Source organism: Cheilinus undulatus, linkage group 3 (genome assembly GCF_018320785.1).
Source record: "Cheilinus undulatus linkage group 3, ASM1832078v1, whole genome shotgun sequence".
NCBI lineage: Eukaryota > Metazoa > Chordata > Actinopteri > Labriformes > Labridae > Cheilinus > Cheilinus undulatus.
This window is the reverse complement of record NC_054867.1, coordinates 23981919-24007453: the sequence shown is the minus strand read 5'-3', so window position 1 is coordinate 24007453 and position 25535 is coordinate 23981919. Positions and strand designations below refer to the sequence as shown.

The 25535-nt window shown below is 38.8% G+C and overlaps 2 protein-coding genes across 2 annotated transcripts; one reads left to right on the top strand and one right to left on the bottom strand.

Moving 5' to 3' along the window:
- Positions 1 to 310: 310 nt before the first annotated feature.
- On the bottom strand, positions 311 to 6283 carry LOC121507058 (anionic trypsin-1-like). Its single transcript, XM_041783202.1, has 5 exons — positions 6223 to 6283; positions 5890 to 6040; positions 5583 to 5724; positions 1040 to 1297; positions 311 to 544 (listed from the first exon to the last, which is right to left on the bottom strand). Exons 1-5 carry the CDS (start codon positions 6281 to 6283, stop codon positions 395 to 397), a joined length of 762 nt encoding a protein of 253 aa, XP_041639136.1. The 3' UTR covers positions 311 to 394.
- A 6660-nt stretch (positions 6284 to 12943) lies between these two features.
- LOC121507468 (trypsin-like) lies at positions 12944 to 23659 on the top strand. Its single transcript, XM_041783810.1, has 5 exons — positions 12944 to 13070; positions 13945 to 14104; positions 17835 to 17976; positions 21120 to 21386; positions 23489 to 23659. The coding sequence occupies exons 1-5, from the start codon at positions 13013 to 13015 to the stop codon at positions 23657 to 23659; spliced, it is 798 nt and encodes a 265-aa protein (XP_041639744.1). The 5' UTR covers positions 12944 to 13012.
- The last annotated feature ends 1876 nt before the right edge of the window (positions 23660 to 25535 follow it).

The following is a 25535-nucleotide window of genomic DNA, read 5'->3' as shown; positions in this document are numbered from 1 at the left end:
ATTTCAGTTTGTTATTGCTAAAAAAATTGCAGAAATGTCTAAAATTCTGGTTTCACTTTATCATGGTGGGGTACTGAGTGTAGATTAATGAGAATAAAAATGTTTTTTTTTTTACTGTAGCATCAGGCTGATCATAAAATTGAAAAAAGTGAAGGGGGTCTTAATACTTCCTCAATAAACTGTACGTCCATGTTTTATAAAAGTTAACTCAAAGTCAGCCCTGGGTTACCTCATGTGATATTAAAGAGATCTTGTACATGTTTGCTTGTATATTTTGCTTTTTATTTCCTTCTATTCATGTCTTTATAAAAGAACTTGATCAAAAAGAAAACATAAAAAGTAATTTAAGTCTTTTGAGTCCGTCAGCAAAGTGAGAGGGTCATTAAGGGTCTTTTTATTTGCTCTGGATGATTCCGTTGATCCAGCCCAGGTAGTTTCTGACTTTGGTGTAGACCCCAGGGTAGTGAGCGATGGCGCAGCCAAAACCCCAGGACACAATACCTTCAAACTTACCGCCACAGACAAGAGGTCCTCCTGAGTCCCCCTGAGCATGGAAAAACACATTTTCAGTGTTTGTTGAGGTACAGGCTGGAAATCCAAAGCTTGACAGATTTTAATTAGGTGTATTTGCACAGATGATAATAGTTGAAAACACATGATTGAGGTGTGTTTTGGGTCTTTTATGCCTTTATTTAGATAGGATGGGAGATAGAGTTGGAAACTGGGCAGGAAGAGGGTTGGAATGACATGCAGGAAAGGAGCCACAGGCTGGATTTCAACTTTGGCTGCTCATTGTTGTCTCACTAAAAATGATGTTTAGCACTGTTTGGCTTGAATTTTGATGGTGGATTAATTAGAATTCCTTTGAAATACTGCCCAAGTTAATGCTATGACAACGTCATTATTCTGCATGTTACATTTACCTTGTAAGTAATTTCAGTTTAACATTATACCATCATTAGTCCTTATAACATAGACAGCTTTATCACACTAAAACTGCAAATAAAAGACTAGTAACACACACAGTCGTGTGCCTCACCTGACAGGAGTCTTTCCCTCCATTGACTGAGCCGGCACACACCATGTTGTTTGTGATTCGGAAGTAGTAGTAGCGCCAGCAGTCAGGGAAGATATCCACATCAACAGACCTGAGCACAGGTGACAGTTTGTAGCTGTTCAGCCACGTCACACCCCAGCCGCTCACCGTGCACAGGCGGCTGCTGTACAAAGGCTGTGAGTTTGGATCAGGCAGAGAAATCGGCTCCACCAAGGAGTTGATGACAGCTGGACGGTCTAACTGTTCAAAGAGAACAATTTCCACAATGTGAGTGGAAAGGGTTAAATCTCTCTGGTGATTAGAAACACATTATACATTACAGGAACATAAAAACACTGCTGTAAACTGAACATGATGACTTAAGAAGATCAAATGAGACAGAAAAAAACACAATAAGTCAGCATTTTGAGACAATTTTTCACTAACAGGGTTAGGGCTGCACTGTGTGCCAAAACAGGTCTGTAACTCAGTAGCTACAGAGAATAATCAAAACACCTCTTAATGGAAAAAGTGCAACTCTTTGACCCAAACTTCCAGTATTTCAAAATCCTCACAGTTCAAGATGAAAAGCTGAGTCACTTTTCTTACTGACAGGAAGTGAAGTCCCTACACGTCACTAGGATTGTCTCAGCATGTCAAGGGCAGGTCAAAACTGAGGCAAGTGATGAAACAGACAAAAGGTACAGGGAAATTCCACTGTTTCCAAATACACTTTTAAAATTCTGATGAAAGAAGCACTTGAAATACTTGCTCTGTGCTACAAAATAAGGATTTTAGAGGTCAAACATAAAACTATCCAGCACATTAAAAAATAGTCCCCAAAAGTTTCACCTCAACCAGTTAAGATGGGATATAGTTGCTTGGCAAGTTGCATCCTGTAAAAATAAACTTGTGGACATTCTGTATAAGACAATCAGGAGGAAGAATGATAAACATCGCATCTTTATTTTATAATGCCTGAAACTGCTGCTACAGGGTCGTTGTCAGATAAAGTGATTAACAGCACATTTTTTTTTCTGTTCCCCCCAAAATCACAGTTAGTTATTTGACTTTTAAAATATGACGATGTTACAATGTTACAGTGTCATTTCAAAGCGATGTACATTTGAGAGCAAGAACAACACAAGCAAAGATCTAGACGAGAAGAAACAACATCAGTAAGTGCCACAAAGTGCTTCAGGTCCAATTGGACGCAGGTGCTGCCATGCAGTGTTTAAGGCAGAGCACCTAAAAAATACTTTGTTTTGGTTTTTTTGTTTTGGTTTTTTTGTTATAGTTTTTAGTTTTTTTCTTTGTTTGTTTGTTTGTTTGTTGCTTTTTTTTGTTTGTTTTTAAACACCAACAATTAATCAAGCAAAATGTGAGTTTCCCAAGTGCTGGGTCATTCACAAGAGCTGGGCAAAGAAATCCCAGAAGTAGAGCGGGACAGTGCGAGCCAACTGTGGTTGGGAGACTCATTCAACCTCTGGGGACAGCAGTGGAGAATAGTCTGGCTCAGACTCAATCTATTACTGGGGACAACAGTAGAGAATAGTCTAGCTAAGTGCATAGTGTTCTCTGAATAGCTGAGTCTTTAGCTTTCTCTTGAAAGTAGAGAGGGATACTGCAGATCGAATGGAGTTTGGTAATTCATTCCACCATTTAGGGACAACAGAGGAGAAGAGTCGAGCTTGTGACTCAGGAGCATGATGCGCTGGAAGTACCAGGCACCTTTCGCTGGCTGAGCGTAGTGGGCGAGAAGGAGTGTAGACCTGGATGAGGGACTCCAGGTAAACAGAAGCAGTTTTAGTTACTGCTTTGTAAACAATGATTAGAGATTTGAATTTAATGCGAGCTGCAACTGGAAGCCAGTGTAGAGAGATTAAAAGAGGCGTGACATGAGCTCTCTTGGGTTGGTTGAAGACCAGACGTGCTGCTGCGTTCTGGATCAACTGCAGAGGTATAACTGTGCATGCAGGTAGGGCTGCCAGTATTGAGTTACAGTAGTCAACGCGTGATATAATAAGAGCCTGTACCAGGAGTTGTGTAGCATGCTCTATCAAGTAGGGTCTGATCCTCTTGATGTTGTAGAGGGCGAATCGGCGGGACCGAGCAACTAAGGGCCACATGAACCTTGAAGGTTAGCTGGTCATCAATCATGACACCCAGATTTCAGGCTGACTTAGTGGGCAAGAGATTATTTGATCCAAGCTGGATACTGATCTGCGGTTCCATAGTGGGACTGGCTGGGATGATAATAAGCTCAGGTTTGGGCAGGTTGAGCTGAAGGTGACGTTCCCTCATCCATTTAGAATTATCAGCAAGGCAGGATGAGATCCGAGCTGAGACAGTTGTGTCATCTGGTGGAAAGAACAGGAATAGCTGTGTATCGTCTGCATAGCAGTGATAAGAAAAGCCATGGGAGCAGATGATTGCACCAAGTGAGGTGGTGTATATTGAGAAAAGTAGGGGACCAAGCACAGACCCTTGAGGCACCCCTGTTGATAAGCCATGCAGTTTGGACACTCCTTCCTTCCATGATACTCTAAAAGATCTCCCTGTGAAGTAGGACTTAAACCACTGTAGGGTAGATCCTGAGATACCAAGTGAAGAGAGTGTGGAGAGGAGGATTTGGTGGTTTACTGTGTCAAAGGCAGCAGACGGATCCAACAGTAAGAGAACTGAGGACTGACCAGCTGCTCTAGCCAAGTGAAGTGATTCCATTACTGACAAAAGTGCAGTTTAAGTAGAGTGGCCCTGCCTAAAGCCAGACTGATTCTGATCAAGTAGATCATTGTTCTGCAAGTATTCTGAGAGCTGGTTGAAGACTGAGAGCTGAGACAAGAAGGGAGGCGGGAAAGGGGGGAAGTTCCTCACATGAGCTTTACCTACTAGCTGCTTCATTTGAACCTTTTTTACCCTGTTGTATTAGATGTTTCACTTAAGTGAAGTACGGATTAACACTCTCTATATACCTAAAACAGCCAATGGGTCAGTTTTACCTGTCATGAAAATGCCTTAATTTTCATACATAGCACTGATCAGGGACTGTTAATTAACAACAGACATTGAATAGCTTATTAACCACAGATGGAGAACTAGATTACTGTTGGAAGATGATCCTGAAATTGCAATTGCTAAGCCTGAAACTTCCTCATCACCAGATTTTTCTTCATTTAAAAGAACTGAGATTACCTTTTGACATTTAACAATGGTGAATGTCTTTTTTCTGTTGTATCCATGTATCCATACCCTGTTGAAGTTTGATTTATGACTTTTGATAAGGCATTGATGCAATAGAGAGAAGGTATTTCCATGGTGCTGTCTATTTATCGCAGGTGTGAAATAAAACAGTGGGAAAATCAAGGCTTCTCATGGGTTAATTTGACCTGCATGGTGGTTCTAGATATAAATGTCCATTAATAAAATTTGGGTTTAGCAAAGATTTTTTTATGACACCAGGTGCTATAAAACAAACTTTTAGAAAAAGCTAAAGACTTAAGGTCTTTAAAATTGTATACAAATTAAGCAAGATACAACTAAAGAAGAGCCTCAGGTAAATTTAACCCATTTGCAGTTTTAGTGTTAAGTGCTACAGATCTATAAAAGACAGCACTAACTTCAGCCTGCGGAAGTGGATTCTGAAATACTTCTGCATTGAGGCACGTGCCATAAAAAGCACTGTTGATATGCATTATGGGAAATTGAGGATTCAGCTCTTTTTGAATTTGATCTATACTAAGACTACAGCGATTACAACGTTTGTTGCATCCATTTAGATTGCTGAATTTGGCCAAATTCTGACCTTTATGAATCAAGAAACTTAAACATTACAGCAGCACACTAATAAGTTAAATATCGCTGGTGTCAGACCAAAATTGTGTATCTCAATTCCTGATTTCAATTTTTTCTTTTATAAATTAGTGCTATTGGTCACCCTTTACATTTGTCAGCAGGTTTTAAATTAATTTAAAGTAAAAAAGTTTTAAAAAAGACTCTGACTATGACCATTTAGTGTTACATTAATTAAAAAATACGGCACTTTTTTTATTCCCTGACAGAGGTGACTTTGGAGATAAGACGTTTTGACCTTATGCTATGTATGCTAGTAAACAGGTTACATGTTTTATGAATATTTCAGTAAACTGAAAAAAGCATTTCCTCTTATGTGCTAAAATGTTAGATTTGAATCATCCCTCAACTTAATCTGACACGCCACATGGATTCGCCAGTGAAAACAAGGAAACGGGCGAATCCATCTGCTTTGCAAGGTTACCCTCAACTCATAACAAACCAAGAATAAGTAAGGAATTAAAACATTTTTATAACCCTATATTGAAGGGTTTGAAGGTTTCTTGCATTTTTATTAGAGCACTGATTTCTAAAATCCTTCTCACAAAAGGTCTGAGTTTATTTAGTTATCTTCATCAACCCTAGCAGTGTCTGAAATTGGATTTACCTTAGGCCCAGATCCACCAGGACATAAATAAAATCCAGGTCAGTGTGTAAACACAGCTGTGTGATTTAGTCCACAGTCATCCCTTACCTTCAGCAGCATGATGTCATTGTTAAATGTCCAGGGATTATACTGGCTGTGTCTGATGACTATGGAGACACCAAACTCCTGCTCAAAGCCTGCTGCCTCTTTAAGGTTGTGCTGACCCAGGACCACTTTGAGCAGGTGAGCTCTAAAATAACAGGAAAGTGGCTGAATGTTTTTTTGTTTATAAATCAAACAAAATATCAGATAATATCAAAAAGCATTCAAATGGTCTCTCTTTCATGCATGTTATGATCATTGATCAGTAAGTCTGGCTCTGAGTGAGTGCAGGTGTTCAGCCGCAGTGACTTACGGTCTCCAGCAGTGGGCAGCAGACACCACCCACAGTGGGTTGATGAGGGTGCCTCCGCAGACGTGGAAGTTTCTGAAAAGGAGGGAGGCCTGATATTTGATGGAGTAGGGGGATACCTCGAAACCACCAATGATTCTTTTTCCATACACACCTTGGAGCAGAGGACAGAATTATAGGTGTGTTTATGGAATAAAGGCCATTATACTGTATATAAGATAAGAATGTGGCTTTTACTTTTTAATGAGAAAAGGGTTACTGAAGTGTGCTGCTAATGGATTTAAGGTTAAAAAGATAGTTTGTAATGTGAATGGATTCATTGCAATGGTCTCCCACCTGTTAACTGTACAATAAGCAGAAGGAGCAAAGAGAGTTGACATGACAGATCCAGGTTCATCGTAGTAGCTGGAACAAAAGAGAGAAGAGAGGGAGTCAGTGTCAGAGACCATGAACTGTCAGGTAACTGTCAAATTTAAACACTCTTTACATCATTCCTTTTAAATAAAAAATTTTCACTTAACCAGCACAACAGTGAAAAAATACATCATGCACCATAACATCATTCAATATTGTCATAACAGTATTAGACGATATTATTTTATATATCATTATATTATTATTATTATTATTATTTATATTGCATAAATGAACACTTTACAAATGCATATTAGTCTGTCTCACTGCTGTTGTAAGTTTTATACCAGGGGTTTCAAACACAAGGCCAGGGGGGCAAATCCGGCCCGTGGTACAGTTATATGCAGCCCGCAAGATCAAATCATATTTTATTATAACTGGCCCACCAGTATGAGGTCTGCAGACTTCATCCAGTATAAAAGGGAGCTCCTAACCTTTATTATCTAAAATGTCCTTGTTAAGTCAATAAAATGTGAAAGTAAATAGTAAAAACATAAAAAGTCAGGAATGTGGGAAAGAAATTAATTTTTGTTTTTTTATTTCATTTTTGCATCTCACAATTATGACTTAAACTTATGATTTTGACTTTTTATTACACATTTGTTATTTTCAATTCATAATTTTAACTTTTTATATCATAATTTAACCTTTAAAAGTCATCTTTTTAAATTTTAGGCCACGTATTGACCTTTTAAACTTCTAACTTTGACTTTTAATCCCATATTTTGACCTTTGAGACATATAATTTAAAATTTTAACTAATATTTTGACCTTTCAAACTCATGATTTTGAATTTTAATCAAATTTTGCCCTTTAAAACTCATGATTTCACCTTTCTAGCTCATTTATTTGTCTTGTAAAAACATTATTTTGACTTCTGATTTTGTGTTTTCAACCTTTTGAACAAGTTAGACTTTTTATCTGAGGTTTTGAGCCTTTTCACTTACCATTATGAATTTCTAATCTCCAACTCATTCATCAGTGCTTGGTTTTTTTCCCCATAATTCATTGCTGGTGAAAATGAGGTTGACAGTTTTTGGTTAAATGTTGACCCTGCTAGGCTTAAGGTTAGACCTAAATTCAGAATCTGACCCTGCTGTGATTGAGTTTGACAACCCTGTTCAATACAACTCTTCTGAATGTCTTTCCTAAGTCTAAAATTAATCTAAAAAGCGGATTTTTTCATCATGAAATTGGTGCCAGGCCAGTTCATTGCTCACTAGAGCTAAATCCAACTGGATCAAAACGCTGTTAAAAATATTCATTATACCCTGGACTCCATTAATGGGTAAATGTATATATACACAGTGTAGAAACACAGATTATATCTATTTTTTTCCTTTTTGATGCAATAAATTCATACTTTTGCAGCCCATGCTGCATTAATGATAAGTTGTGATTAATTTATACTTCCTAATTATAAGTTTCTATGAAAATAGCTTGAATTATCAACCAGAGTAAACAACAGGTGCTTGATTTTAAATTTAAAGTCCTGACTTACATACTTTTATCCCTGCACTAAAGATTGTTCTTCAGTTCCAAAGGAAAACATCTTCTAACATCCACATTTACAGTGCAAATCTGGAAATAAAGTACAAACTGAAGTACAAATAGGGAAGATTCCTGGACGTTGCGTGCTTAAGGTATAAAATCCTAGTTAGTAGTTCTGCACACTTACCTTGGTCCCACAATTCGCAACACAATGTAAAAAAAGTTTTTTCAGTTGTTAAATTGTTCAACTTCTTTCTCACCTTATCAAGAATCAATTCAAAACTGTTCTAGACCTGCATCCACACACACCCTCACACACACGCTCACACACTTCTCTCATGCCAGGTACAGAGCAAAGATGGAGAACATCCATCCATTTTTATACTGTAACCATACCTGCTGCTTTCATTGTTCTCCTCCATTGTCCACCATAAGGAAAGCAGAGAGTGTGACCTAGTACATGACAAAAACAATAACAATAGCCTTGGCTTTCACTGAACCTCTCTCTCTATGGCCTTTGTTGTCAGATTCACTCTTTTGTCTGAGTGTAGAGACAAAGTCAAGAAAAATGATGAGAAGACTTGCCAGACATGTCGGAGTATCCAGTGATGCTACAGAGAGCAGGACAAAGGATAATGTGATGTCTGGGAATGAAATATTTCCCTCTAGTGAGCTATCAACCTGAGATGTAGCAGACATAACAGCTTTTATTCCCCACTTGAACGAGTCATTTCAGAAACATGCTTAATTGAAGGGAGACTTTGAGGAGGCCGGCAGGTGTTTCTTGTACTGTTGTTGAGGGTCAGCATAAAACAATGAGAGCAAACAGTGTTAAATCAGTATCACAGCCCGCTGAGTGTTCACGCTGATGAAACAGGATGCATGGCTCCTAGCATTCACTGAGTTCCAACATACAGAAGTATTTGATTTCTAACTCATAGCCTTCACACAGTCTGCTCTCCCTAAGGTGTTGTTCCAACTGTTGAGGTGAAAGGTGATAGTCTGCTCCGATCCGCCTCAGGTGCAAAGCAGTGTTGCCAAAAAAGATGTCTCTTGTTGTGTATGTGTGCTTGTGAGTCACATACATGAGCTATAATGAGAGGCATTACTTGCACAGAACTTCATGTGGACACATCAACCACAAGTCCTAGTGATAGCCCTGTCACTCAAATAACTCTCAATAAGACCTCTGCACCTGTCCACAGGTATTTTGGTCCACCCCTTGTGAGCAAACTGCTCCAGCTGTCTCAGGTTTGAAGGGTGTCTCTCCAGACAGCATGTTTTATGCCTAGACAGTTTTGAGATTTCATTATACCCTGCATATATTCAAGACACCCTGTGCCAGATGCAGCAAAGCAGCCCCAGCACATAACCGAGCCTCCTCCATGTTTCTTTGTATGTTTCATTTTTGTGTCTGTGAGCATGGAGCTGATGTGACCAGACAAAAAGCTCCTGTTTTGTCTCATCTGTCCAAAGGACATTCTTCCACAAGCTTTATGTCTTGTCAATATGAATTCTGGCAAATTCCAGTCTTGATTTTTGATGATTTGCTTTCAACAGTAGTCTTCCTCCGTCATCTTTCATTAAGTCCACTTTGGCTCAAACAGCGACAGATGGTGTGTCTGACACTGATGTACCTTGACCTCGGAGTTCACCTCTAATGTCTTTGGAATTTGTTCTGGGCTCTTTGGTTACCATTCACTTTATCCATCTCATCAATTTGTCATCAATTTTGGATGGCTTCAGTCCTGTGGATCTTAAACTTCTGAATAATAAATGCAACTGTAGTCGCAGGAACATCAAGCTGCTTGGAGATGGTCTTATTGCCCTTACTGTTAACATGCTTGTCTATAATGTTCTTTCTAATCTCCTGGAACAACTGTCTCCTTAGCTTTCTGTGGTCCATGTTACCAAGCATCACAGTGACTACTTTTCTCCCTTTAAATAGGCAGACTAACTGATTACAAGTTTGAAGACACCTGTGATGATAATATATAGGGGTACCATCAGTTTTGCCCAGGCCAGCTTTGTTAGTTTGTTTTTAAAATGATTCTCTGAATCACAATTCAAAAGCAATTTCTGATTTTCATTAGTAAATTTTCAGTATTTTTTAAATCAATGCTTTTGTCAATTTCAAGTTATTACAGTGACCATTATGGTGACAATTCTTTCTTTAACAGAAGGGTACCAACAATTTGTCTGGGTGTGTAAGGTGAAAATACAAGACTGAAAGAATTACTGTTAAAGATTTGATCTCTGTAATGTATTGACATATTTTCACATAATTAGAGCTGCTTGTTAAGAACTTACTATTTGAAAACATTAGTTCAACAAACCATACATCCTGACAATAAAGGCAGAGATCTCTCTTTTAGGGTTGGATGTGGCTATGATGAGCTACATATATTATCTATTGTCCTGGCAGTAACAGTTAATATTAGGTATTATTAGTAGTATTTTACTGTCAACCAAATCTAGTTCATAAAATAATAGAAATCCAGTAGTAAGACATTTTAGGATAAATGATTCTTAAGTACCTGCGAATGTCAGAGCGAGGGTTGATACAAGGGCACTTACATGTTTGTCTTTGGAGTATGAATCTAATAGCTAGCCTTGTTAACAGTAAGCCATGGAAACAGTTAGCAAACAGAATAGTTTAGGACACAATGAGCTTGAGAAACAGTCTCATTTGAAATACAGTCAACCAAAACAGCCAAGAAATCAGTTTAGCGTAGGAAAAGAATTAGCTTAGGAAACTAGGAAGCAGATAGAGACAGTTTAGCACAAAAACAGGCAAGCTTAGAAAAACAAATTAGCTTAGGAAGCAGTTTAGCATTGGAAACAACTATCCTGACCGCAGGAAAACAGTTTCTCACAGGAATAATTCAGTTCAGAAAACAGTTAGCAAAGATAACAGTTTCACTTAACAATTTAGCTTTGATCAGCTCATGGGAAATAGCCGAGGAAATATTTAAGTTATGGAATAAATTAGCTTAGAAAGAAGAAATCTTAAGAAACAGCTGTGGAAACCCATAAGCAAGTTTATTGTTGTAAACTACTCATTTAGATGACCAAACAACCTGTGAATCTTGCAAAACTGATGGGAAAACTTTGAAAACAGCCTGACAACACAGTTTAGCTTGAGAAATAGCTTGTCTAAGGAATAGTTTGCCTTGGAAAAAGTTAAAGAAGAAAAATAGCTTATACTTCTGTTAGTATTCTGTTATACAGTACACTTTAGTGCAGTACAAGGCACTTCATCACAGCGGGTTAGTACTGTCCCAAACCATGCACTGTCGTTTTGCACTAGCAGGAAGTGACAATGGTTTAACCGCCTCTGTATTCTTCTTCTACTTCTTTTTAATAGCAGACTCCTAGTAGATGCCTATCAGACATCAGGCGATTATATTAATCAAAATTTCACAGCTTTCTTCACTCACCATAGGGTTTGGGAACCTACATCATGCCGCGCTGCAATTTTGGGTACAGTCACCGTGTTTTGGGCTACGGTAGTAAACAGAGATAGAAAGAGCTTGAAAGAGACTGACATAGCTCTCAGATAAGCAGCTTTGTTAGGCAGAATGAGAGGCAGCTATTTGGTTCCATGCTCCCCACCTGTGGAACAAGCTTCGGGAATACCTGAGGTCTGTTACATAGTCTGTGCTGAAGTATTTAGATATAACTGAACATGTATTTTATGTTTACATTATTCGCTTTACTAAAACATAGTTATTATGCCTTTAATGCCCTTTTTTCTTGATTGAAAACTGGTGCTGTTGCTTATTTCAGGTTAGCTAGCTAGCAGATTCTAACATTAGCAAGCACAGTCCAAGTATTAACAGTACAACATCCACTATGTCACATTCATTTAGGTTAAAAATTATTATAGCACATTAGCTGGGTGACTTTATTCTAAAGTGGCAGATGATGTCAAATGGCACCAGCTCAGCCGATAGAAAAATTCTGCTGCAGAGGCCTGGTATGAACCAGCAGAGTGCGGCCACTACGCACCTTTCTCAAACAAAATAAAAGGCTCAAAACAATAGGCTATATTAATATATTATATAAATATAAATATTGAGAGGCACACAGAAATTATTAAAACTATTAAATTACAATATACACCACTTTTCAGCAAATACTTCAAACTGAAACATGCAACACAGCTTTAAAAAAAATTGAGCTTCATTAAATACAGGTCAGCAACAGTATGTTTAGCCTGAAGAATTAGTTTAAAATATTTTGATTTTTCTTCATTGCTAAGAGAAACAAACAAGGCAGATAACAAATACAGCAGGCTTAATCAGAGGCAACAATTTGAAAAAGACTAGCTTCAGACAAAATTGTATTTCTACATATTTACACAATAAATGGTAACTTTATTGTAAAAATAATTTTTAAAAAAAGTATATTTTGAATGTGATCCGGGAAGCCGGTTGAGTGTTAGTCCAGGAAACACCTGACAGCAGGAAGCCACACAAAGCTGTCTCTCCCGCCCTACTGGGTGAAGCATCAATTATTCAGCTCGCTCTAAATGTGGGACATGAGGAGGTCAGGCGAGATTCTCCTCACATGCTGCGGAGGATGCTGACTCGCCAGAAGGTGGATGATGAAGAAGACAATGATGATAATAATGATGATCGGCTTGGTAATAGTGACTTATTACCACTGCAGACACAGATTCAATCATGAGTCATGACTCATACTCAAACAGAGGAACGCTTGTGTGTAGAATACCCCCTCAGCTACAAAACAAAGATGAGCACACACATTGAGGCCGTTGAAACATTTCAGCACGGATAAGCCTGGATGATGACACAGACAGAGCGTGCTGATACAGTATAGATGAACCTGCTCGGCACAGTAGCCTGTGTTGCCATGGCAACAGTGTAAGGCCCTCTCATCAAGTCAGGAGGGTCAGGAGAAATCTGTGTGATAGAGCTGGGATGGCAGAGAGGAGGGGAGGGGTGCTGGAAAGTTTCTGAAGGTGAACTTTGTGGCTCTCTTTCCTTTTCAATCAATGCTTCATGTCATGGTCAAGGATGAAATTGAAAACTTCTGTTTTTTCCTCAGAGGAAACTGGAGGATAACAGTTGATGTGACTTCTAATGTTCCCTGAAAGGAGGGGAAGTACAAGGCTGGACATGCAGACAGGAGCACAGGACATTGGCTGTCTGAATGCAGTGGTTCAGTGTGGTGTAGGGAAACTGCCTCTACAGCTATGAGGAGCCTGCTTCTGTGTTTATGTTGTGCACTCCTGGACCTCCTAAGAGCCCACAGTGAGTACGACTTATAATCCTCATTGTTAAAGAAGAATTCAATGGCTTGGGTCATAGGAAAGTTAATTTTTTTCTGAGTGTTTGGGGAGAAATCAATATCACTTTCATATTTGATAGCTAGCTTTGCTCACTTTTAAATTTCCTATAGTGTAACATACTTTTCTGGCAAGCTGTCTCACACATAACCCCCTGTAAAATTATTTTCTTATGTTTTATTTTTCTGGATAAAATTAACATCTTTAACAAGAAAGCAACATTATGCCTCTTTGAAGGTAAAACTATTCCTCTAGTTGCTTGATTACAGCAAAAGTCTGCAGAGACTTTACAGAAGTAGGTCTTTACTGTTCCCATCACGTCTCCTATATATCCTGAGGCCAATGTACAGTAGTTGAGCTGTTGCATAACAGAGTCATGGAGAGCCCCCTTCTCTTATGTTTCAGAGCCCAGAGTGAGGTGGTGACACTAGAAGGTCAGGTTAGATTGGATTACCTTCATTATGCTGTGGCCTCCCAGGTGACAGAAAACCACTAATTGTTAGTCCGAGTCAATGGGCTTCAAGGGGGGATTTAAAGGGCCTCACTCTTTATGTCTCCCTTTTGTTCACCTAAAGGCTCTTCATGTTTAGAAGATGGACTTTTTAAGAGTCTGAAATCAATACCTTGGGTAACTTTTACTATAAACATGGGCTGTTTCGAGTATTTAGAGGAAAACGTATCATTATACCATATCATTTTTGTATTATATAGTACATCTTGCACTTTAAAAAAGGGGGAAACAATTTTTTGGAGGTGAAGTGGTTCTTATGTTTTTGGATATGACACAATCATCTCAAAGGATCTACAAAAAATATCCAAGTCTTTTCATTCCTCTACAGGCCATGTGCTCAAGCAAGGACGAATCATAGGTGGTCACACAGCTGCACCAAACTCCATCAGATACATCGTCTCGCTGCAGACCACCAGGGGTCAACACTTCTGCGGTGGATCATTGGTTCACAGGTACTGGGTGCTGACTGCAGCACACTGTAACATTGGGTAAGAATCACTAAGAAGACATTGATCTCTTTTTGCTGCTACAGTTTACTGACAACTCACAAAACTTTATTGCTATAATTCTTTGCACCCAAGATCTCAGGGAGCTCTAATGTGTCAAAATTAGATGTGAACATATTTTTTTAAAAATGATGATTAGAAACATAATGATGGTGTATTAAGGCTACCCCTGAAGATAAAAAATAAGGAGGATCTTTTACTTTTTGAGGAAATTTTTCAATAAATAAATAAATAAATAAATAAAAAATATTTGGGATTATATATTTGCATGTTTTTAAGAAATCAAACTCATAGTTTTAGAATTTCAAGTTTTTAGCACCATAGGCTTACAGTAGTCTAAAGTCAAAAATTCACAAGAAACCAAACTGAAAACAGTCGTTGACTTTCAACTTTTCAACTTTTCACGTGTTTTGGTTCAAATACATTTATGACGTTAAATGTAAAAAAAATCATTTTAGTCTCTTGCACTGATGACTTTAAACTTGAGAGTTTTTTTCTTGAAAATCCCTGGATCCTCTTTATGTTTACAGTATTTTTCCCCCATGTTGCCCTAATACGGTTACATCCAAGTTTATACATAGATCTTTTGTCAAAAACAAGTGTATGTAGGCATATCATGTTGGGGTATTCTCAATGAAAACAACTAAAATTGATGGTTAACTTTTCCAAGTGGGTCCTAGTACGGGGGCCCTAAGGAAAAAAGGTAAGGAACCGCTGTTCTAGGGGACAGCATTGGTTGGCTGGTTGTTCCCCCCTTTTGACCATGAAACTGTTTGAACTGTGGGATGCAGTTATGGGTGTGACTTGATTATTTGATATATGTCATTATTTGAGTAACTTTTCACTTTTTTGTTTAGGCTTCAAAAGCCCAAAACAGTTAGCATTACATGCACCATGTTAGCTGTACCCAAGAAGAGTCACAAAAAAGATGCTAGTATTCAAAAAATCCTGAGACGTTTAACTTTAATCTTTTATAGAGATACTTGTTTGTTGCTAAACCAGATGCACTAAACTGGAGAAAACCAGTGGAGACATACAACAGTCACTCGATGGTGTTTTATGGTGTTTTGTCTTCCGTTAAGGTGAAGCCATGAGCTTAAAGGGGACATATCTTTCCCTTGAAAGACAAGTTTATATTGGTCTCAGAGGTCCCAGAACATGCCTGTGAAGTCTGGTGCTGAAAAAACACTCCAGTATTGGCTTTTTGCATGTCTGAAAAAACCCTCTCTTTCAGCCCTGTTTAGAACGAGCTGTTTCTGTCTGTGGCTTTAATTCTTACTGAGCTGTTTGACCCCGCCCCTCACAGGAAATGCACGTGGCTTAATGGAGCCAGCTATGAAGAGGATCAGGAGAGGAGGGCAGAACCTTTTTACAAGAGGGGAGGGCCAACCGGGGGGGGGGGGGGTACTTGGGGGGATTGTGGACAGGCCAGGGTACATATTTTTGTTAGAAAAGCCTGAAATAGGGATTTTTGCATAATATGTCCCCTTTAATCTCTCATCCAGTCACCATGCCTGCCCCTGGCCAAAGTGAAGCCCTAAGCAGACTCTGATATCGGCCTAGCTGACTTCAAGATAGCTAAAGACATGGTTGGGACTCATAATGTCTTCCAGACTGCTGGTAGTTGCTACCTGCCAGGCAACCCGTTGGTTGTGGGTAACTATAAGGAAGCTAGGCTTAGATAGCACATGCCTTGCCATGTAACACATAAATACTATCTTTTATCTATTTATTAAGTTTATTTGATAGGGTCAATGCAAATTACATAGTGCAACTTCAGCCTGTTATAAACAAGCTAAAAGTAACTGATATTAATTTAAAAGCCAAAATAGTATATTTTAGATCATAGTTACTTAAAATTACAGCAAAACATGGAGTAGTTGAATGCTCACATCTCTGATTTTGTTTTAGCCACTCTTAAACATTTTTGTTAAAAGTCTTTGTGTCTTGTGTTAATTTCATATCAGTTGGTAATGCATTCCACGTCTGAGAGCCTCGTATAGAAAAAGCTGACCAGGGAGGTCTTACGGTGGGCAGTTTTACAATTACCACTAGCTGAGCCCCAGGTGGTTCTACCACCAGTTTGCCTTTTAAAAAGTTTACACAAAATTTCTGGTGCTAAACTTTGCAAACATTTAAAAACCAGTTTCAAACAGGAGAATTTTGTAAAATTATCAAAGCTGAGAAAATAAAACTGCTTTAGCATGTGATAGTGGTGCCACCTCCTGGGTTTTTTATCCATTATTTTTAATGTTTGGTTATAGAAAGATGAAACAGGCTGAATCATAGTCAAGGAGGCTTGGCTCCACACTGTGACACAACAGGACATGTGTGAAAAAAATCACTGCATGCATATACAGCTGTGCTGCTTTTATTGGTATATGATGCCTTATTAATTTGAAGCAGTTGAGACTTCTTTTTACTGTCTTTGTGGCCTGTTTGACATGTTTAGCAAATTTAAGTCTGGAATCTAGAACTACACCCAAACACTTTAATTCATTAACCATCTCTATTTCTTCTCCCTGGACTGTTACTCTGGGTTTTGCTGATTGTATTGTTTTTTTGATAGAAAAACACACGGAAATTGTCTTTTTACTAGCTACCTGCAAGGTAGCAGGTAGGTACCTAGTCCCTTTCTGTTATCCACAACCAACAGACTGCCTAGCAGGAAGCCAGTACACATAGGCAGATACAATGGTGACTGGTGATTGGATGAGAGGTTATGACTTCACCTGATTGGAAGGCAGTAGGAAGGATGTGCTTTCCAGGCAGCATCTGCCTTCCAGGTGAAGTTGAGGGCAAAAAACACCACCAAGCACAGCACTGTTCAACTCAGTATTATCTCACATCTTAGTTTTTTTTTTTTTTTTTTTTTTTTAGCACTGATTAGCACATGGTGTTTTGATGAAACAAAAGCAGAAAAAGATGAGCCTGCTGATAACACAAATAGTGACTGGAGCTATGCACTCAGTAGCAAAGGTTTGGAGCTGATTTAGCCCAGAGCTCCATTGTGCCTATTTACAACTAAACAGAGAAGCTAGCATGTCTGTAGCATCTGTATTTTCTTTTATTAACCTTTCTTACAAATGTAACTAGTAAAAAAACAGGTGTATGTAGTTTTCATAAATAATACTACCCTCATAAATCTGTGACCTGAGAGCTGAAACTGTTTTTGCAACACTTGCTCAGTCACTGACGTTCCTCTGCTGTGCTCATAGTGAACCTTGTAGAAGTCAGTGTGTAGAGGCTAACTTGGCATGATATTATAGTGAGAGCAGATGGTCCCAACAGATGCCTTAAAAGAAAACATCCACTCTGCTATGAGTAGCTAACGTCAAAATGATGCCGCTTGATCATGACGCAGGGTATACGAGCCACTTGGAAGACTAACAGCCCACAGATGTAGTCGAGTCAGGTGACCTTGGCACATCATTGGTGAGCCTGTGCAAGAGAGGGGGAAGTGTAAGCTTAACTCCATCCTGGATATTGGCTGTAATACTGTCCCTCCTCCGTCTGGAGACAGTAATCCATCATTTCCTTGAAGAAAAACTTATTCAACTGCATGTGCTCACTCTGTGCCGTGACGTTGACACCATGCTGTGTGCTTTTCTTGTCTCCTCTTTCTCCCTGTATGACAAAGACTGAGTATCGTGTCTGTGATCTAATCTGTTTCAATAAATGTGAGGTTAAAAGAAAATGCTCTGTCATTAAGAGCAGAGCACATGATGATCGTGGCTGGCGACTACATTGTGAATTCCTTCGAGGGCACTGAGCAGTACGCTAAACCCCACAGGCTGGTCACCCATCCGCTCTACAACGAGAGCACCAACAATGCTGACATCATGCTCATTAAGGTACTGCAGACACAATGCAGAGATTTTAACATACCACTGTTTTTGCCGTATGAAACTAATTTATATATTAATTTATGCCTGCTACTAAAAATATTTTAAATATTTTGACTGCAAGCAGATTTGTAGAATTTGAGTCACAGTTTATTTCATTGTGGGCCAAGTAGTGTACAGTGGGTTTATGGGTTTATTTTTTTAAGAGTAAATATTTAATTTGAGAACTCTCATTAAATAGAAATGACTTTGAGCAGAGTGTGCAAGCTGGAAATACAAAACAAAAATGCAAAATAAGGTTTAATGGAGACAATCAAGACTGAAGGGGTGATGTTACCCCACATTTCAGACCATCCAGTTGCAGCAGATCGCTGTTCACCAGTAAACTTGGATGTGTTTGAGGTTTCTGCCTGTTTAAATGCAGTTTTTATGCAATTGTTACCAAATGTTTTCAGGTGCTTGATCATTATTGGCTCATTTCAGTTAAATTAAGGTCAAATAACAAAGAGTATGTTCTAGACCTTCTTGTTCGTCTACTGTAATACCTCTTGCAACAAAGTTTGTTATGATTCAGGGTTATACAAAGTATTTCATTCATCCATACACACTTATCCCATTTGTGTTCATGGAGGGTGGAGGATTCATAAGGGGAAGGGGGGGGCTGGATCCCATCCCTGCTGTCATTGGGCATGAGGTGGGATCCACCCCGGACTGATCGCCAGTCAATCATAGGGATGACATACAGACAAATTGCCAGTCATGCTCAGACTCACACCTAAGAGCAATTTAGAGTCACTCAGTAACCCAACAAGCATGTCTTTTTGGTCCGGGAGGAAGCCAGAGTATATGAAGAGAACACCATGCCTGGGAAGAATGTGCAAACTCCTCACAGAAAGGCCCTGTCCAACAGCAGTTTAAACCAAGACCTTTCCTGTCATGAAGCAACTTTGCTATTAACTGTTTAACTGTGTAGCCACTAAATGAATTTGATGTAATTTAATGATGATCAGCCAAGTTACTGAAGGTTTTTTTTTATATCAATCAGTTAAGTTTGTGCCAAATTGTAATCCAGTTTCTGAATGAAATTTAACACAGAGAGCATGGTCTAGACTGTATTCTTTTTAAGATCATGAAGAGATGCTCTACAGTATCCAACCATGAGCAAGCATTGAACAACAATGACAGAAACTTTGTTCTAACAGGCAGAAACCTGCAGCACAACTGGTGTCCATGGTGAATAACCATTTGCCTCTACGTGTTTTTAATCTTTTTATATCCTCCAGCCCAGCAGCCACGGATGTAAATTAGCTTTATGTTTAATTCTGCCTCAAAAGCTCTGTTGTGCATGGCCCCTGTCAAAAAAACCCAAGACAGTCTGGTTGCAGAATGTTCATCTCTGCAGGCCTGTCTCACAGATTGTTCATCTGAGACGCTGTATATCTTAGAGCAGAAATGCACACTAAAACTTTATCAATTAAATCAGATTAAACTTATGTTCAGAATTAGGGTAAAGGTTTAGTTAACCGTTAAGATACCAAAAGTTAACATCTTAAAAGCTTGACCTGCAAAAACCTGATCACAAAAAGTTTTATAAAGCAGAGACAACAATCTACTTACAGGAAAATAGCTTGTCGACCATAAAATCATTCTAACCCCAGAAGCATTGCTTATGTTGCTCTATCAGCCACGAAAGCTACGTAGGTAATGGAAATATTTAGCTAACATAACTAAAGCTCATAAAGCAGCTACAATAACTACATATCTACATTATCTACGTAGCCACGGTTGTTTTGGCTATGTTTTGTAAAGCGCACATTGCTAAAGCTAATAGCTACATTGGCTTATGTAGAAACATTACTTTCATAGCTAGCGTATCTTTCAGCTTTAGCTAAAGCTTATGAAGCCAAAGCAAACCACCATTACTTTAACTATATCTCAAATAGACCTGTACATAATACAGTCTCGGATTAAACCTCTGACGTTTTTCTCAATTTTATTTATGAAATGTTGCTTAATCTGTGATATTTACAATGTGGTAATTTCATGTATGTAACAAACTTGGTTAAAAGTTAAATATAAAAATCTAAAACTGGAAACATGTCGTATATACTGGCATATTACAGCACTTCCTTTCTGAGATATACCTTTGCAGATGAACGGTCCATGAGAGTGGCCATCAGAAATGAATGGTCCACAGCCAGACCCCTCTCAAGATAAGGATGATGGTTAGAAGAACACAGGCACAGAGTGCAAATGAAGATAATGGAGGAGAAAAAGAACGGACAGAGTGCAAGATGAAGATAATGGAGGAGAAAAAGAAGGGACAGAGTGCAAGATGAAGATAATGGAGGAGAAAAAGAAGGGACAGAGTGCAGGATAAGTATGAAGAAAGTAGGGATAGAGAGAAAGAGGAGGATGATGGAGGAGAAGAAAGCAGAGACAGAGAGCAATAAGAGACTTAAAAACACATTAACCAATGTGAAGGAAACAATATGAGTAAATTTAATTAACCAGCAAGAATTGGGCTCATTGATGTAGAGAAATTATAGTTCAGAAATACATTAAAATGCATAATTATTGGTAAAACAGGGCAACATTTTTTGCTTGGCTGGCTGTTAAAGGGAGGTCCTGAGTAATTTGATTTGTGGGGTCTCCAAACCCCTTGCTACGGCCCTAAAAGCCAGTTGTACATATGTACAGTATTACACTTGCAAGTCTCCTTGATAATGTCATGAAATTTCCAGTGCAGTGAGTGTTGGAAAGGGGCTTGAGAGACTTGAGAAAAGCAGACAGTCATGGAGACAAACATACAGCTTCACAATAGATAAAACAGACTTATTTGTGGTTTGAAGGGTGTTGGTTTTGTATTTTCCCTGCTATATACTCTTAAACCGTGTTTCTCAACTGGTCTGGCTTCAGGACCCACCATTTAAAATGGGATGGTTGAAAATGAGATGGAACAAAATGATCTGAAGGAGCATAGCAATAGACATATCCTTCAAAATAAAAGCACACAATAGACTTTTTGCCACATATTTTCTTTTGGGCACACATCCACAACCCACTGAAAATAGTTTTGCAACCCACCTTTGGGTCCCGACCCACCAGTTGAGAACCAAGGCTCTAAAACTCTCCTTTGGTTTCTCATCCAGTTGCGAGCACCCATGGTGCTGAACCGATATGTTTCGCTGGCGCCTCTGCCCAGGCAGGGGACAGGAGTGGTGGAAGGCCAAGTGTGTCGGGTGTCTGGATGGGGCTACAACGGTGCGGGAGGAGGCCAAGCCCCCTTCACCCTCAGGACGGTCACAGTGCCCATTGTTTCAACTGCAAGGTGTAACAGCAGTGAATCCTTTAATGGAAACATCACAGCAAACATGATCTGTGCTGGCCACAGGAATGGAGGAAGAGATGCATGCAAGGTTTGCTCTTTCACTGTTACCAGCAATGATTAGATCTTTGCAAAGTGATAGGAGCATACTAGAAATTCTAAATTCTCCAAGTGAGCAGCCCTGATTCTCAGTGTGTGTATCAAACAGCACGGGGTCGTCCTCTTTCATCAGCTCATATCAAAGGGATACAATAACACAGTTTTGGGAAGCTCATCCCCTAGACAGTAAGAGGATGTAGTTCATCATGTCAGTGTTGGTTCAACAACAAGCTTTTATTAAGCAGACGTGGCAGCCCACCCTCAGGAGTTCTGATAGTTACAGCAAAGATAAAGGAAGCCTGAAATAGCAGCAGGACAGAGAACCGTGTTGTGTATTTGTAGAGCTGGCATTTGTAGCCACTGCCAACATCATTGTCTGATTTTGTTAATTTGTATTATGAAAGAATTTTTGCTCCTGTATTTGGTGTGAGAAGAAAATAACATGAAATTCAATGTGTGATATACCAGTAGGCTACATTGTGCCTTAGGTAAAGAGCTGAATGACTAATTAAAATGAGCTATATTTAACCCTGCAGTAGGCAACTTTGTGCGCCGGCATTTCCAAGTAGCAGCGAGAGCTTATGATTTTATGTTTTCAACCATCCTGAGAGAAGACTCTTTATTCTCTGTTGGCTTTTTATTTTCATTTACATTTCCCTTAGAAACTCAGACATTATTCATATCTTTATCAAATCTGTAAAATTTTCCACATGTGATTTACTAGCTGGTGCATATGACTTTCAGATATAGGACAGGGCTCATCATAGCTTAAACATTACCATTTTTGCTTTTAAGGGTAAAAAATATAATGATCAATAAAACACAGCCAGTATAGATTAAGCAGCTTTTATGGATCATTTTGTTTTTCTTAAGTTGCCTTTTACTGAGTCTAGATGCTTAATTCTAAAGGAAAGCTTAACCTGATCTTAAATTATCAAAACATCTTGAAATTTAAGTAAAAATGGACCATTGTGCTCGAATGTTTTGACTGTTTTACAAAAAGTGACCTAAAGGTGCTGATATTTCTCAGACATCATAGTTGAAAATTCGTCTATATAGCAACTCAACAAGTCCCAATCGGCCTACTGACTACAGGCCGAGTCAACTATGCTTTTTGAGTGAACTAGGAGTATAAGGGGTAATACAGTACAGAGCAATGGAATAGTGAACTCAGATCACTTTTTGTTGCCTTTCTCTGCTTTGGGTTTAGAAGTGGGTATACTCTATACTAAAAAGTATATTACATTTACCTTGGTGTACCCTGTATGTTTCTTTCTTTTATCCTGTAATTGTGCTTTAAAAACAAAACAAAACAAAATAAAAAAACATCAAAGACATATGCACAAGGCCCCTCAAAAAGGGGAAGCTTTCTGGGGTCCAGCCAATCTGGGGCCCATGTAGATCAAGATAACCATGGTCTATTGTGAAGCTAAGCTGTTATCACCATATTTTAGTTTAACCTGACTAATATTAACTCCTATCAGAGCAACAAAAAGTGAATTTTGTTTGTCCCTGTTTATCAATGCTACAATATAGCCTTTTCATGAAGTAAACCCCTTTTCACAAAACAAAACGACCTTTCTATTGGCAATTTTAACAACATGGAGGAGCACACTGAACTAAACTGTTAGGGAAGTAATGTCAGACTTCATAGCTAAGCCAGGATGCCTGGGAAAAAAGTAGACAGATGAAATAATTGCAAAAAGAAAAAAAGACAAAAATTGGCTGTGAAAAATGTTATAAAGTGATTACTGAGAGGCAAAAATTGGTTGAAACAAGCAACAATTGGTTAAAAGATGCAAAAATGTGTTAAGAAAGGCAACAATGGGCAGAAAAAGGCCAAAGAGCAGATAAACAAGTGGCCAAAAATGGTCAAAGTGGAAAAAAAATATACCAAATATCATGACTTTCAAGAAATGTAAAAAATTGTCCTCAAATCTTAAAGAAAGTTTGTCTTTTCCCTTTAGTAGTGTCTGAATACAAATACAGCTGCAGAAGTGGTGAGGGTATATCCTGTACTACACCACTGACCAAGCTATAAAAACTGATATTTCTATTTCATGTTTTATTCAGTGTGTGATCTTGTCCTTGCAGGGAGACTCTGGAGGGCCTCTGCTGTGTGGGGGGCGGGTCTACGGTGTGGTGTCCTGGGGCAATGGCTGTGGTAGCGCTAAGTTTCCAGGAGTCTACACGGCGGTGTCAAGATTCCGCCGATGGATTGACCAAACCATCTACCGCTCACACTATCGCTGTACCAGATACTGATGAGATCATGACAAAACTGAGATCAGGAGAAACCACATGAGTATGGAATCTTTAGCGTTGGTTTAAACCAATGTGGCTGAAAGGAAAGTTCTCTTTAAAGTAGTCTGAAACATGGCTCTAAATATTTTGATCATGTTTTCAGTGTCAGTGGTATCTCATTTTTGTCATGCTGTCTAAAAGCATCTGTTTCGACCAGTTATAGTTATTACTGAATTTACTAAAAATGACACTTTCCAAACATATCTGTACATCCAGTGATGTGAAGCTCATAACTTGTCATAAGTACCTTTGAATAAATACTTGACGCTGGCCAAGTTGAGATTTGCTATAGCTGAAATCTTCAGTGTATAGCTATTTCTTGGAATACTTTGCATCTGTGCATCTGTGTTCTCCTGGAAACATGTTTTTTCCCCATCCACTTTGATTTAGTATTTTTTCATGAGATATTTCTTCAAGGAATTTTTTTTTGGTCATACTTTATCAATCCCTGAAGGGAAATTCAGTTTACACTCTATTGTTATATAGGTACATCTCAAAAAATTAGAATCATGAAGAAGTTCAGCATTTTTTTTCACTCATTTCAGAAAGTGAAACCCATATATTATATAGACTCATTACACATAGAGTAAAATATTTCAAGCCTTTATTTCTTGAAATGTTGATGATTATGGCTTACAGATAATGAAAACCCAAAATTCAGTGTCTCAGAAAATTAGAATATTGTGAAAATATTCAATATTAGAAAGTCATTGTGTTACACCTCAATCAGCTAATTAACTCAAAACACCTGCAAAGGTTTCCTGAGCCTTTAAATGATCTCTCAGTCTGGGTCAGTAGGCTAAACAATCATGGGGAAGACTGCAGACTTGACAGATGTACAGAAGACAGTCATTATGCCACAAAAGGTCATTGCTAAAGAAGCTGGTTGTTCACAGAGTGCTGTATCCAAGCATATTCATAGAAAGTTGAGTGGAAGGGAAAAGTGTGGTAGGAAAAGGTGCACCAGCATAAGTGATAGCCGCAGCCTTGAGAGGATTGTCAAGCAAAATCCATTCAAGAATTTGGGGGAGCTTCACAAGGAGTGGACTGAGGCTGGAGTCAGCGCATCAAGAGCCACTACGCACAGACGAATCCTAGACATGGGCTACAAATGTTGCATTCCTGTCAATCCACTCCTGAACCAGAGACAATGTCAGAAGCGTCTTACCTGGGCTGTGGAGAAAAAGAACTGGACTGTTGCTCAGTGGTCCAAAGTCCTCTTTTCAGATGAAGAGCACTTCATGCTTCCTTCTGCTGACAAGCTTTATGGAGATGTTGATTTCATTTTCCAGCAGGACTTAGCACCTGCCCACATTGCCAAAGGTACCAAAAGCTGGTTCACTGACCATGGTGTTACTGTGATTGACTGACCAGCAAACTGGCCTGACCTGAACCCCATAGAGACTCTATGGGGTATTGTCAAGAGGAAGATAGAGACACCAGACCCAACAATGCAGATGACCTGAAGGCTGCTATCAAAGCAATCTGGGCTTCCATTACACCTGAGCAGTGCCACAGGCTGATTGCCTCCATGCCACGCTGCATTGATGCAGTAATTCATGCAAACAGAGGCCCAACCAAGTATTGAGTGCATAGAAATGAACATATTTTTCAGAAGACTGACATTTCTGTTTAAAATATCCTTTTTTAAATTGATCTTATGTAATATTCTAACTTTCTGAGACACTGAATTTTGGGTTTTCATCATCTGTAAGCCATAATCATCAACATTTCAAGAAGTAAAGGCTTGAAATATTTCAATCTATGTGTAACAAGTCTATATAATATATGGGTTTCACTTTCAGAAACAAGTGACAAAAAGTATTGAGCTTTTTCA

What these genes read in the sequence shown, in the direction of transcription:
- LOC121507058 (XM_041783202.1), bottom strand. Translation starts at nt 6,283, where the DNA reads ATGAACCTGGATCTGTCATGTCAACTCTCTTTGCTCCTTCTGCTTATT. An exon ending in GCTGCCCACTGCTGGAGACC is followed by an intron (nt 5,725 to 5,889) that starts GTAAGTCACTGC and finishes CTGTTATTTTAG; the next exon opens with AGCTCACCTGCTCAAAGTGG. An exon ending in GAGGGAAAGACTCCTGTCAG is followed by an intron (nt 545 to 1,039) that starts GTGAGGCACACG and finishes TTCCATGCTCAG; the next exon opens with GGGGACTCAGGAGGACCTCT.
- LOC121507468 (XM_041783810.1), top strand. Translation starts at nt 13,013, where the DNA reads ATGAGGAGCCTGCTTCTGTGTTTATGTTGTGCACTCCTGGACCTCCTA. An exon ending in GGACCTCCTAAGAGCCCACA is followed by an intron (nt 13,071 to 13,944) that starts GTGAGTACGACT and finishes ATTCCTCTACAG; the next exon opens with GCCATGTGCTCAAGCAAGGA. An exon ending in CTGACATCATGCTCATTAAG is followed by an intron (nt 17,977 to 21,119) that starts GTACTGCAGACA and finishes TTTCTCATCCAG; the next exon opens with TTGCGAGCACCCATGGTGCT.